The sequence below is a fragment of the Nannospalax galili genome, unplaced genomic scaffold, assembly GCF_000622305.1.
Source record: "Nannospalax galili isolate Female #2095 unplaced genomic scaffold, S.galili_v1.0 scaffold72, whole genome shotgun sequence".
NCBI lineage: Eukaryota > Metazoa > Chordata > Mammalia > Rodentia > Spalacidae > Nannospalax > Nannospalax galili.
Window position 1 is genome coordinate 11,793,989 of NW_008336933.1, and position 13,269 is coordinate 11,807,257.

A 13,269-nucleotide genomic window follows, 5' to 3' on the forward strand; every position below is an offset into this window, starting at 1 on the left:
CAGAAACAGAGAGAGAGAGAGAGAGAGAGAGAGAGAGAGAATGTGTGTTGGCACACATGTGCCACAGATTATGTGTGGTGATCAGAAAACAACTTGCAGGAGTCAGTTCTCTCCTACCATGTGGGTCCTGGGGATTGAACTCAGGTTGTTAGGCTTGGTGGCGAGCACCTTTACCCACTGCATCATCTCGCCAGCCCTCAGGAACAGTTCTGGTTACTATCAAAATCCCCAGATTTATAAATGTCTTACTCTCATAGGGCTCCTTATTTGCAAATATTGCCCAAAGCACAATGCCAAAGCTGTACACATCTGATTTCTCAGTGGGCTTGGCATTGATGTCACTCAGGTGCTCTGGTGCCATGTAGTAGAGGGTGCCGCCATTCTTCTTAGAGGTGCTGTTCATTTTCCTCTGTTCATTGTGTTCCTCTTTAGTCAGTTTGCTCCATGTCTTAAAGGATGCCACACCAAGATCGGCTATCTGCCAAAGAATTAAGGCCAAAAAAATTACTATGTGAAAGCTACAAGCAAATCAGGCTTGAGTTCCATAAATCGGATTTGGGGCTTTCCCAGGACATGTGCAGCACAGTCAATTTCTATTGGTTGCACTGGGCCTATGTAAAATAGCAACCTCAGTAGACTCAGAGAGACTGAGCATTCCCTCACCCATCCAGAAAATCTCCCTGAAAGGAATGTTCACATAAAATTCTGGCCTCTCAACTTTTTTTTTTCTTTTATGTGTATGAGTGTATCGCCTGCATATATGTGAGTGCACCCATGTCTTGCAATGCACGGAGGTCAGAAGGGGCTCCCCTGGAACTGGAGTTAAAGACAGGTTGTAGCCGCCATGTGGGTGCTGAGAATCAAACCCAGGTCTTCTGCAAGAGCAGTCAGTGCTCTAAACTGCTGAGCCATCTCTCTAGCTCCTCAACTTTTTTTTTAAATGAAAAAAAAAAAATTAAACATTTTGCTTTTATTGGGGGGTGGGGAGGGAGGAGCTCTTTCTGGGTCTAGGGGAACCAAGGCATATGAAGACCAAGTACCACACCTTCTATTTGCCCAATGGCATCCAGGACCATGGTTGTTTCCAGAGATCCCAAAGCTACCCTGAGGGCAAGAACAGTGTTGTTGCTTGTTTTGAGTTGGCAGCCTGTACCTAAGAGAAGACAGGATAGGGAGGAGGAAAACAAAACACAAAGAAAAGCAGAGAAAAAATACCAAAGTCAGACACAAAGCAAAGGGGAAAGGGGGGGGAAATGGCAGAACAGGACAGTGAACAAAGAATCCAAGGTGACGGTCTCCGGTCTTCAGGAAGCATTTGGAGATAAGCAAGAGCATGAGCATATCTGAAACTCAGATTTTTAACCCACAATTATCAGGGGTGAGTTGTTAATTTACAATAAACCATCTTAAAAGTCACTGGAATAAATAACATCATCCAAGACAGGAACAGTAAAGGAAGCAGATCTTGCAGGCAGGTCCTGGTTCTACCCTAGGGCCCAGCATTTTCAAGTTCTTTTTTGGGGGGGTGGGGGTGGGGAGGAGGTCTTTTTGAAACACGGTCTCCCTGTAGCCCCAGCTGGCCTGGAACTCTGTATGCAGACCAGGCTGGCCTCGAACTCACAAAGATCTGCCTGCCTCTGCCTTCTATGTGCTGGGATTAAAGGCATGCACCATTACGCCTGGCTCTCAAGTTCTTTTTATTCTGTTTGTTGTTTGTGTGGCTCTAGGTATGAAACCCCAAGCTCCACCACAGCTACACCTTGGGTAGGGCTAGCTGCCTTTCAACTCTTCCAACTTCAATTCTAGCTGCCAAGACCAGGTACATGCACTGCCTCTTCCCCAGTTAAAAGTAGCTCCCAAAAGACATAAGACAGGTCCCCTTTTCCTTATTACCTTTGTATAATGGAAAATTTTCAAAGGGAAACTGAGTTTTTAAAATATAAACATGTAAAGATGTAAACAAATACAAATGTTCAATCAGCCAAATTTCAAAGCAGAGATCTTTATTTTGAGGTACTGGAACTAAACCTAGAGCCTTAGGTGTGCCGGACAAGTACTCTATTACTGAGCCACGCCCCTAGCTCCACAAAGTGGAGAATTTTGAGGTCCAAATGGCTGACTGTGACTCTTAGGCCACATATGAATTCTGAGAATATTTTCCACACTTCCACACTCCCTTTATCTCTCTAAGTAGAAAAGTCTTAGTCACAAGATTTCATGGGAAAAATGACAGATACACACTACAGGGTGAACACAGCAACCTTTGAAGGCTTCCATGTTAAAGTCTAACAGAAGAGGAAAATCACTCTAGGGAAGAGGTTTTTCTTACTTTTCCATTCATTTTCACTCTTCCCCCCAAAAGACATCCAGTACATCCTTACAATTATCTCCCAACCCAATCAAGCCTGCCCCTGTCCTTTGAAACGATGGTAGAAGCCTTTAGGCAGCACCATTCTGTTGAATGCTGAGCTAGATTTCCCTTTTCCATCAATCACCTGCAAGAATGGATTTACAATGGAAAATTCAAACCGATGTTACCCAGACTTCTGGAAGTGTATAGACTGTGGTTTACCTTAATGTGAAAGTTACTGTCAACAAGGATATTTTCAGGCTTCAGGTCCTTGTGTATCACACCTTTGCCATGTAAGTAGCACATCCCTTCAACAGTCTCCATAATTATTCTTCCTTTTACAGACAGTGGAATATTGATCTGAAACAAAATATTAAGTTTATAAAACAAAAAAGTAGCACAATGGGCCAGAGCAACTCCTCCATCCAAGAGTGATGGGATCTGAGCATAAGGATAGTGTTACCAGGTTTCCTCCCACCAGATGTTCGGCAGCGCAGTTGTCACCAGAGCAAGTCCCTTTCAACAAAGTTCCCACACTACGGCCTGCAGGGTACTGCTGTTGTGCTTTGCAAGTGAAAAAATAAACATTTCATGCCAATCTAGTTGATATAAAAATACTACATAAACAAACTCCTTGAAAACAATGACATTTATAATAGTAGTATTTAATGATTAGTATAATTATTATGTAGTTACCATTACTATTAAGACTGAATCCAAAAATCTGGAATGGTGGTCAGACTATTTGAATGAATAAGGCATTTTCATGGCATACTCATAACATAGAATATTGTTACCTACATTAGATATATGAATAACATTAGGAAAATGTGCATGTAAAATAATAAGAGAAAAAAGAATACAAGGGAATATGTCTATAATGATAACTATATAAAAATCTATGTCTCATTCATTATTCTAAATTTGTGCTGAAGTCAATTTGTATTTCTTTAGTGACCTGGCATTAGACACTTTCGGTCTTTGTAGAGTCTCAGCTTACTCTCTAAATCATGTTCTAGTTCTATCAACCTCAACGTTAGTATAAAAATACACATTTCTATTTTAGTGGTAAAATTTTAGTTTTTCTTAATATTATAACCAGGGGACAAATTAAAATGATTACTAAATATCTTGGTGTGTGTCAGTTATTGGTAAAGAGGAAAAAGTTGAGATGATAGAACTTAGATTCCCAAATCATATCAAACTTTAGCCCTCAAACCATATTTAGCCATATTACACTATAACTGAACTACAGCATCAATAGCGTGACTGCCACAACATAAAAAATAGCAGAAGGCAGGTGTGGTGGTACCTGCCTGTAGTTCCAGCTTCTGAGGCAGCCAAGGCAAGACATCACATGTGCCTACAAGTCTGAGATCAGAACTGGTATTGTAGCAAGACCTTATTTACAAAATTTAATTAATTAATTAATTAATTAATTAGAAACAGCAGCAGAGACTTGTTCCTGCCTTCACTGGTACATATTTTTTTTGGAAAGCACTGTGAGCAAGCCCTACTGTCCCTTCCCATCCTCTTCCTGCTTCTCTTGAGTTTTAACCAGTGAAGCTTATCATTCTCTGACCCTACGGAATGCCTCTTGTCATAGATGACTTATTTCCTGATCAAAATGTCTACCTCTGTTACAAAAGTTGATCTTACCTGGTTTGGGGGAGGAGAGAAATGTGGTGAAATGACAATGCAATGTATATATGATCATTTTTCATCCTCCCTACAGGTATGCTGCAGCCCCTCACCTGCAATCTGTGCTCTGGCCAGTCAGTGACTGGCAGTCCTGAAAACTGGCATCCTCTTGTTCCTTTGCACATGGCAGTCCTCTGCCTGGAACACTTTCTCCTTAATTGCTTCTACTTGTCCTCTAGCTGGAAGCCTTTCCCCATCTCAGAATAGGGTGGGTACTTCTCCTGTGTTTCACAGTAGACCATGGTATGCCTATCAAATACCATCACATCATCTATTCACATTTTTTCCTGCTTCTTCCACTTGCCTGTGTCGTATCCACTATGAGCTCCTGAACAGCTAGCACAAGACTGATTGTGATTGGTCCATAAGACTTAGAAAATATTTTGGGGGGCTGGAGAAATGGCTCAGGGGTTAAAAACACTTGCTGTTCTTCCAGAGAACCCATGTTCAACTCCCAGCACACACATGGAGGCTCTATCTCTGTTGCCCTCTTCTTGCTTCCAAGGGTACTTACACACATAAATATACCAATAAATATACAGACTATCAAAACACTTGTAAATTTTTAAAAATCATTTTAAAATATTTTTTAACTATTTAGTTTTCATAAATTAAGTTTTATTTTCCTATTTTTAAGTTTATCTGTTTTGCAGCATATGTTGTATATTTATCTTACAGTAAGTTTCTCAAATTGCTAATATTCTATCCCCTCTAATTGTCACATATAGTGTACATATTTTGTTAATCAGCATCTTCATTTACAATATACAAGCTTTCATCAATCTACCCAAATTTGTTCTCTCTTACACACATGCCTCAGATCAGGCCAAGCACTTCTGAAGATAGGGCCACCTATAGACTGTGGATCAGAGAAACTAGTAGGTATGGTAAAGAGGGAACTCCGAAATGATGACATGGGAGAAGTAGTGGAGTGGGGAGAAACAGCTCCCTTGGGCTAGGAAAGGCCCAGAGGACATAAGAGGGATGACTTTAGAAAATTCTAAGCTATGGAACAATTCCCAACCAGGAAGCTATAAATGAACACCTAACAGTAGCTAGCCCGACACACTGGCCCAGAGTGTTTGAAGGCTCCACCTACCTCAGCCTTTAGCACATGCATCAAGTTGCCCTTCTCCATGTATTCCATTACCAGTGAGTAGTTCCCTTCTTCTATGATGATGCCCAGCAGCTTCACCACCCGACTGTGACTCAGTCTATGCATCATCTTCCCCTCCTCCAGCAGGGCTTCATTGTACCTATAGGGAGGAAAGGTGCTAGGCTGAGGAGGGCAGGACCAACTCTTCTCCCCAGGTGCCTAAGAACCTCATGTGCCCCTCAATGCTGCATCTCAGATTCTGTCCCACTCCTGCTCTGATCTCCTCCAGGAAGACTACTCTAGAAGGCAAAGGGTTTTCTCCTCATCTTTGTATTCCTTCTTCTTAGGAAGGGCAGTAGGTGCTCAAGACATACAGATCAATGAATGGAAAGTACGGTAAGCAACCTGGTCTGGTAAAGACTGAGTTGAAAAGTAAAATAAAAAGGCTAGCCTCTCCTCTCAAAAACCAGTCTGAGGAGGACAGGAGCCCTCTCCTTTCAGAGGGTTCCTGGGACTTTTCATTGCAGAATCTACCTGTTTTGTTTGTTTTGCATGTCGGGTTGGTCTTTACCAAGTCTGTTTATACAATGGCACCTGCGTTCTTTTCACTGGCTCCATCACTCCTGCTTCTTTGTATAGGCATGGCCTCCTCTTTGCCTGAACACTTGTTCCATAATTATCTGCTCTAATTATGCTATCTGGCTCTGATTTTTTTTTTTTTTGAGACAGGATCTCCCTGTAGCCCCAGGGGGCCTGGAACTTGGTAGGTAGGCCAGGCTGGCCTCCACTTAACAAGATCTGCCTGCTTCTGCCTCCCAAGTGCCGGGATTAAACAAATGCACCACTACACCCACTTTGCTTTATGAGAAATTAAAAAAACCTTTCTTCAAAGTGGCTGTGCCAATTTATATTCCCATCAGCCATGTATGAGAATCATCACTCTGGTTTCTATCTTTCTTGACTTCTTTACCCTACATTTCTCATCTATGGCCCAGGCTCCACCCATCTCTACTCCCCACTTACTCAGCACGGTTGGGTCCTGTGTACACTTTTTTCAGGATGACAAATCCATGGCTTCTGTGCAAACACAAGGATACCTTCCCGAAGCCTCCGCTGTCTAGATCTTCCTTCTCCAGGAGGTCATTGGATGTCATTTTAATGTCATCAAAGGACATGTCTGGTTGCATCTTGAATGCTCAGAAGACTCTCCAAACACACCACTTTTTTTTTTTTTAACTTCAGTGCTACGCCCTGTAAAGAAAACAGAGAGGATAACTCAGTGTAAAAAGATCATGATTCAAAAAAACCACATGGTACATGCCTCTAATCCAAACTCCTGGGACATTAAGGCAGAAGGATAGAATCTGAAGCTAGCCTGGACTCCAGAGCGAGTTCCAGACCAGCCTAAACAATATAGTGAGCCCTTGTTTAACAAAAAAATGAGGGCTTAAGAGATTGTTTATGTTCGATGCATGTGTCAGGCCTCAGAACAGAAACACTGGCTTTATCCTTCTTCCCTTTTCTTCCTTTCATTCATAGTCACCAATTTTCCCCCAAATGAAAAGAAAAATAAAATCCCAGGAAGAATCACAGTGAGATTCTAACATATATCTGCCAGGAAATCCAAAATCAATGACTGGCCGTGCCAAAGACTGGCAAACATGCAAAGCAGCTAGAATTCTCACACACGCTAACCTGTAGGAGTGTAAATGGCACAACCACTTTGGAGAAAGGTTTGGTAGTTTCTCATAAAATTAAACACACCCCATGCATTCCTGACCTAGAAATTCTAACCCCTAAAGAAAATGTGTATCTAAAGACTTGTGCAATATTCAGACCAACTTTATTTACAACAGCTGTCCACCACCAAGAGACTGTTAAACAATCTATGGCATATTCACACAATGAAATATTATCATCAATGAAAAGAATTTGGACTACCAACACACAAAACAGCATGGAAGAAATGCTAACTCAGAGAATAATATAGGATATGTGTTGTATGATTCTTTTTAGGTGAAGTTCTAGAATAGTCTATGGCTGAAAAAGAAAGCTGACACGCTGGGTCAAAGGTGAAGAGTGATTGAGATGGAGCATGCAACAACATTCTAGGGGCGATGGTGATGTTCTATTCTATCAACAGGAGTATAGTGCGCAGGTAATACACCTACCATACTCAGCAAGTAGGATGCCATCTACACCCATGGGTTGTGCAGAAAATATTCTAAAAAAGATCATTTGCACTGAACATGCAAAGACGCTTTTCCTTGTCATTGTGCCCTGAACAATACAAATATAGCAACCATTTGCTCTCCATTGGGTATTATAAGTAATTCAGAGATGATTTAAATTATGTGGGAGGCTGTGCTTAGGTTCTATGCTGTTGTTTATTTCTATTGTATGTGTATGAGTGCTCTTTCTTGCCTGTGTATATATAAACGCACCATGTGTATGTCCTTCTCATGGATGCCAGAAAAGGGCATAGGATCCCCTGAAACAGGAGTTAAGGATGGTTGTTAGCTGCCATGCGGGTTCTAGGAACTAAACTCGGGTCTTCTGGAAGAGAAGCCAGTGTACTCTTAACCTCCGAGCCATGTCTCCAGCCCTGAGTTGTTTTATAAATACCTTGGACAGAGGCACTCCAAAAGCTCCTGGGTTGACTGTAATCTTGTCCAGTGCTCTGTGGGAGGGGGTTACCTAGAGGATGCCTGCACAAAACTATCTTGGGCACTTGTCTCTAGTACCTAGCAGAACTGAATCATTAAGCAAATAATTTTTTTTTTCAAAAAGAACTACTTAGTTGTTTGAAAACAAAGGATCTATAGTTAAGTGGATTATAGCACATTTATAGATTATATAGCCAACCGAAATTGTTTTCAAAGAATAAATCTGTAAAAATAACATACACACATCCATTAGATGGACGCCACAGGCAATCCTCTCCAGGGCAAAGGCACTGCCAAGCAGGAAGCACAGAAGAAGGGTAGGAGCAGGAGATGCCCAGATAAAGATATGAAGGCTGAGGGGCAGGGATGGGGCAGGAGCTGAAAGTGAGATAGCAGGAGCCATAAAGAAAACACAGATAAGGAGCCTTCCTCCTAAGAGTATGAACTCTATTTGCCTTGTGACTTTTAAGGAACTTAAGCTTCAATTTCCTCATCTTAAATACTAACAACTCCACCACAGGACTGGTAAGGATTTCATGAGAAAGTAACATGTGAAAACTTGATTGCCTGCTATATGGCTCTGGCTCTGGTTAGCTGGCCCTGCTGCTAACTTTATTTACACCACTCCCCTTTCACTGGGCTCTTAGAATGCCACTGTCACTAGGCCTGCTCTACCTAGCACATCTCTACTGACCATCCATGAGAACTAGAATAGAGGGAGGGTGTGGAGACCAAAGGCATAAAGATGTAACATCTGTCCTAGGCCTGATTTCTCATTTTCTATTTTCTACTGGGCATGTAGAACTGTCCGGTCTGCCCCATCTTACAAGAATAAATCTGTAAAAGTAACATGCAGGGCTGGAGAGATGGTTCAGTGGTTAAGAGCACTGGTTGCTCTTGCAGAAGATTTGGGTTCGATTCCCATTATGTACAAGGCAGCTAACAACTGCCTGTTACTCCAGTTCCAGGAGAATTTGATGCTCTCTTCTGACCTCCATGGACATTGCATGGGACAGGTGCACTTATATACATGCAGGCGACACACTTAATTTTTTTAATGTAAAAATAAAAGTAAAATGTTAAAAAAAATGCATCTGACTAGATATAGATATATGTACAGGAAAAAAAAAGATGTAGGGAAAGATACCAAAATATTAACTAAGATTTTATTTACATCGTAGGGCAATTTAGAAATTTTTCTTCTTTACACTTTTTTTTTTTTTTAAAGATGGTGTCTTGCTGTACACCTAGGCTGGTTTGGAATTTGCAATCCTGTTACCTCAGCCTCTTGAGCGCTAGGGTTATACTTGTAGGCCATCATGCCTGATTCTTCTTTATACTTGTTACTGTATTTCCTATAATAAATACAAATTACATTTATGACAAAATTATGTTTTAAAAGGATAACTCCTTGACTCAGTAGTTGTTTACTCTGAGGAGTCAGATGGGGATGCTGACAAAGTTATTAACAGTGATGTTCCTGGTAACATTATACAGAACAACAAAAGACTGTAGAACAATTTGCATGTATAGAGGAGAGTTATTATGACCCAAACCCACTCTGAAATACAGCTAAAAGTCCTAAAAAATGATGCTGCATGTGAATGCTTAAGACATAAAAAGGTACTCACAGACAGCAAAGAAACTACAACCATGTTCTGAAATAGGCAGATTCAAGTTCTGAGTTCTACTGGATCTAGGCCAGGCCTCCTCAAACCTGTGGACACTGCCTGGCACTGCAGAACTCCCAGTGGCATGGACTAGGCCTCCAGTGGGTCCACTGTACTTTGGGAGCTTGGCTCCTGATCCAAGTCGGTTCTCCCTATAGTCCTGTGCTTCGTTAGTTTAGTTTGATCTTAATATTGTGCCTCTTTTGATGGATATTCAATGATTTATGTTTTTACTGCTTTTTTTCTCCCTTTGAAAGATTCAATTTTATGTGGCTGTTTTCTGAAAAGATGGAGACTGAACCCACAACCTCACACGAGCCAGGCAAGTGCTTGGCTTCAAGTTAATAAGCAACATATTTTAGGAGAGCCCTCCCTGAGGGTAGTTTAGTTGGAGGAGACCCAAGAGTTGCAAAAATACCAAATTTAAGAAAGACATACTATCAAGCAATGTTACAAAGTAACTAAGGCATGCTGATCTGTTCTAACAGGCTATAACTAATTTCAACTAATATTGTGTCATTTTAATGAGATTTGGTAGTGGTTTTGGATAAATGGTTATCACAGGGAAGTGAATTTGTCCCATTGAAACTAACTGAAAATTGGTCTGGAATTTGCAATCCTGTTACCTTAGTCTCTTGAGTGCTGGGATTATACTTGTAGGCCATTATGCCTGACTCTTTTTTATATTTTTACTATATTTTCTGTAATAACAAATTACATTTATAACAAAATTATGTTTTGAAAGGATAACTCCTTGAAGAACAAGAACATTCACAATTTACCTTCTAGGACAAGATAAATAACTTCGCTATATAGAACAGGCTTGCTTTGATTCCACAGAGATCTGCCTGCCCCTACCTCTGCCTCCTGAGTGCTGGGATTAGAATATACCACCATGTCTGGCTCAGGCTCCAGACTCCTTTCTTAACCTAATTAACTTTCTTTTACTTTTTCAATGATAGTCATGCTTAAGAAGATCACAATTGGGAGGCAGAAGCAGATGGGTCTCCATGAATTCTAGGCCAGCCAGGTCTACATAGCGTGTTCCAGGCCAGCCAGGTCTAAATATTGAGACCTATCAGCCAGGTCTACATAGTGAGTCCCAGGCCAGCCAGAGTTGCATAGTGAGACCTGCTGGGGAAAGAAAAAAAAAAAAAAGAGCAGAACAGAAAATGTCCATTGCCTACCTGTGCCCCACTACCCCACTACTTCCCTAATAGAATTCTGACTTTAATCAGGTATCTGACATGATCAGAGAACGTCTCAAAGGATTTTTTATTATAGCAGCCTGTGCTTTGTCCACAAAGAATTCTGAGCAATGAAGAGTCAAACAACCAGCAAAAGACAAAGTTTAAATAAAGTTAACAAAGCATAATCAATACATTAGCACATTATGACCCTATGAAGTAAATTGCATTAGCCTTATTACAATTTAAAAATGAAGAAACTACAAGTTGAGGTTAAATGATTCATCAGAAGTGAATGGTTTGATTTACTTCTCTCAAATGTCCATAACCAGTTCTCACACACAGGCTATTTTTCTAGAAAGGCAAATACTACTTTATCTTTTGAAAACTCCAGATGCAAAAATCAAGACTTGCAGCCTTTCTTACCCCTATTAAATGAGTATCCTACAGTTAGAAACATGGCGAAGATACATAGACTAAGTTTTAAAAACTCGGGAAAATCTATGGTAGAAAAAAACCATCAGCATTATCCACATTAATAGAGTCAGTCACTTCTGCCATAATATCCAACCAAAGCATGGGAAGCTACAGCTTTGTTTAAATTTCCAGATAATTCTGGTCACAGTATGTTATGGATTAGTAAGTACCAAGTAGTACTTTGCCCTACGGGGCGCGCTGGGCACCAGGTGTGTAAGTTATCTTAGGCATTTCTCTTAATACAATCTTGAAAACATAGCTACTACAGAGAAGAAAGATAAAATTGAAAACTGAAGTTGATCATCAGTACTGCTGTTTTATCAGTAATAAAAATCAGACACTCCAGCTGGCCTAGTGGTCCACACCCTTTAATCCCAGCACCCAGGAGGCAGAGACAGGCGGATCTAGATTGGGGCCAGACTGGACTAGTGAGTTCCAGGCCAGCTGGTGCTACAGAGAACCCCTATCTCAAAAAAAGATACCCCAAATCTCATTTTAAACAAGACTAGTCTTGACTTTTGGTATACAATAGAGCTGTGATATTCCACCTAACAGGCCACCATTTCCTCCTTAGCAGTAACTTTCCTGGTGGTTTCAAAATAAGAGGAAGACTAAGTCATTACATTTTAAAGTTCACTCTGTACTTTGGATTCTTCGGCTGGTAAGTCAAGAAAGAATAGGTTTCTAACCACGTAAAGAACGTCTGCAGAGTTCCTTGATTAAAATAGCTTCACACTCTGCCCCAAATAAACAGGCTCTGAGCAAATAAAAGTCAAATAAACAGCAAGTAACAAAGAATGAATCACCCAAGACCACCAAATCCATTCTCAGGAGGCTTTTGTCAAATGCTTAGGTGAAGAGGATGCAACTTATCTTTTTCTGAACCCAGACAGGGTGTGCCATACTGCACAAAAGCAAATGTCACTGATAACCAGAGATGTCTTGGGTGTAGACCAAGTCTCTGTCCCCGTGGCTGTGGGATCACTCTTTATCTACTTGCCAGCTCTAATTAAGACAATGCTGAAAAAAAAGGTCTGATTGTTCCGCAATCTGCGACCCCACGTGCAACAATACATCCCTTTAAAAGGGCTGGCAAGTCCTAGCCAGGGTCTTTTAATAACCTTGTTAGGACAACACCATTGCTAATGACCCATTATCCTGACCAAAAACAATAACGAGGAAACATCTGTTTTACAGTCACCATAATCGTGGGTGGACCGCAGATGTCGGTCGGTCCTCATAACTAGAGTTAACACTACCTCAAGCAGAGTAGTGGAATCTGGCACCTCTCCCTGGGTGATGGACAGCAGGCCGCGCGCTTTCCGACTTCCGGGCGCGCTCCCCGCCTCACCCACGGTGCGGCTTCCTGTAAGAGCGAGCCGCACAGACCTCCCACGCATCTCGCCCACCCTCCCGCACCCCATGGTCTCCTCACTCCCCTTCCCCGACCACCTTTTGGCACCCCGCCGGAGAGGCCCGCCCACCTCCTCCGACCTGGGAGGCTCCGCACCCCCGCCCACCTAGCACCCCGCCCACCTACCCCACGCGTCTCTGAGAGGCCCGGCCCACTCCCGCCCTCCAGCCCCTCCCACTCCAGGCGCCGCGTCATCGAGGCCCCGCCCCTTCCGGGAAGCCCGCGGCCTGGGAACTAGCGGCCTCCTGGGCCTGTGGGCTTAAGAGCCCGAGTTACTTTCGTTTCCGTGGCCCGCTCCCCCGGCCCAGGTGAGGAAGGCGGGGCGGTGGGAGTCGGGCGCTACGCCCCGCCCTGCCCGCCTGGTTGGTACGGCGCGCCTTGGTCGCCTGGTTGGCACGGTCCCCGAGCTTTGACCAGTTCGCCGCTACGGTCACGCCGTCCAGCCGCGCCCAGGCTCCCAGCCAGCCGCATCTACCTGCGCTCCTTCCTCTGCGGCTTGCGCAGCCGCTCGACGTCCACAGCGGTGAGCGGGACTCGCACCAGCGCCAGAGTCTCTCTGGTGGCTGTGCAGTCCTCCAGTGAGCTCCGCCGGAGGCGGTGCCCGGCCCGCCCCGCCCCTGCACACGTACTGCGACTGTTAGCACCCGCCCGGGGTCTTGGTACCCGCCCCGTCCATGTCCTCCCCCGTGTCCCGTCCGTCCGTCCGTC

General features: G+C 43.0%; 1 protein-coding gene across 4 annotated transcripts in view; it reads right to left on the reverse strand.

Annotated features, from left to right (window-relative positions):
* Ripk1 (receptor interacting serine/threonine kinase 1) overlaps positions 1 to 13,190 on the reverse strand; it is a 48,051-nt gene extending 34,861 nt beyond the window's left edge. For 2 of the 4 annotated variants that reach the window (XM_008831675.3, XM_029562870.1), the window contains exons 1-5: positions 13,037 to 13,190; positions 6,171 to 6,398; positions 5,151 to 5,307; positions 2,573 to 2,710; positions 250 to 478 (exon numbers count right to left, since the gene is read on the reverse strand). In XM_008831675.3, the coding sequence (XP_008829897.1) occupies positions 250 to 478; positions 2,573 to 2,710; positions 5,151 to 5,307; positions 6,171 to 6,334 (688 nt within the window). In that variant the 5' untranslated portion in view covers positions 6,335 to 6,398; positions 13,037 to 13,190. Of the gene's footprint in view, positions 1 to 249; positions 479 to 2,572; positions 2,711 to 5,150; positions 5,308 to 6,170; positions 6,399 to 12,406; positions 12,450 to 12,599; positions 12,641 to 13,036 lie in introns of those variants that run through there. The other 2 variants (XM_029562868.1, XM_029562869.1) reach the window with 2 other exon arrangements.
* Between the last annotated feature and the right edge of the window lie 79 nt (positions 13,191 to 13,269).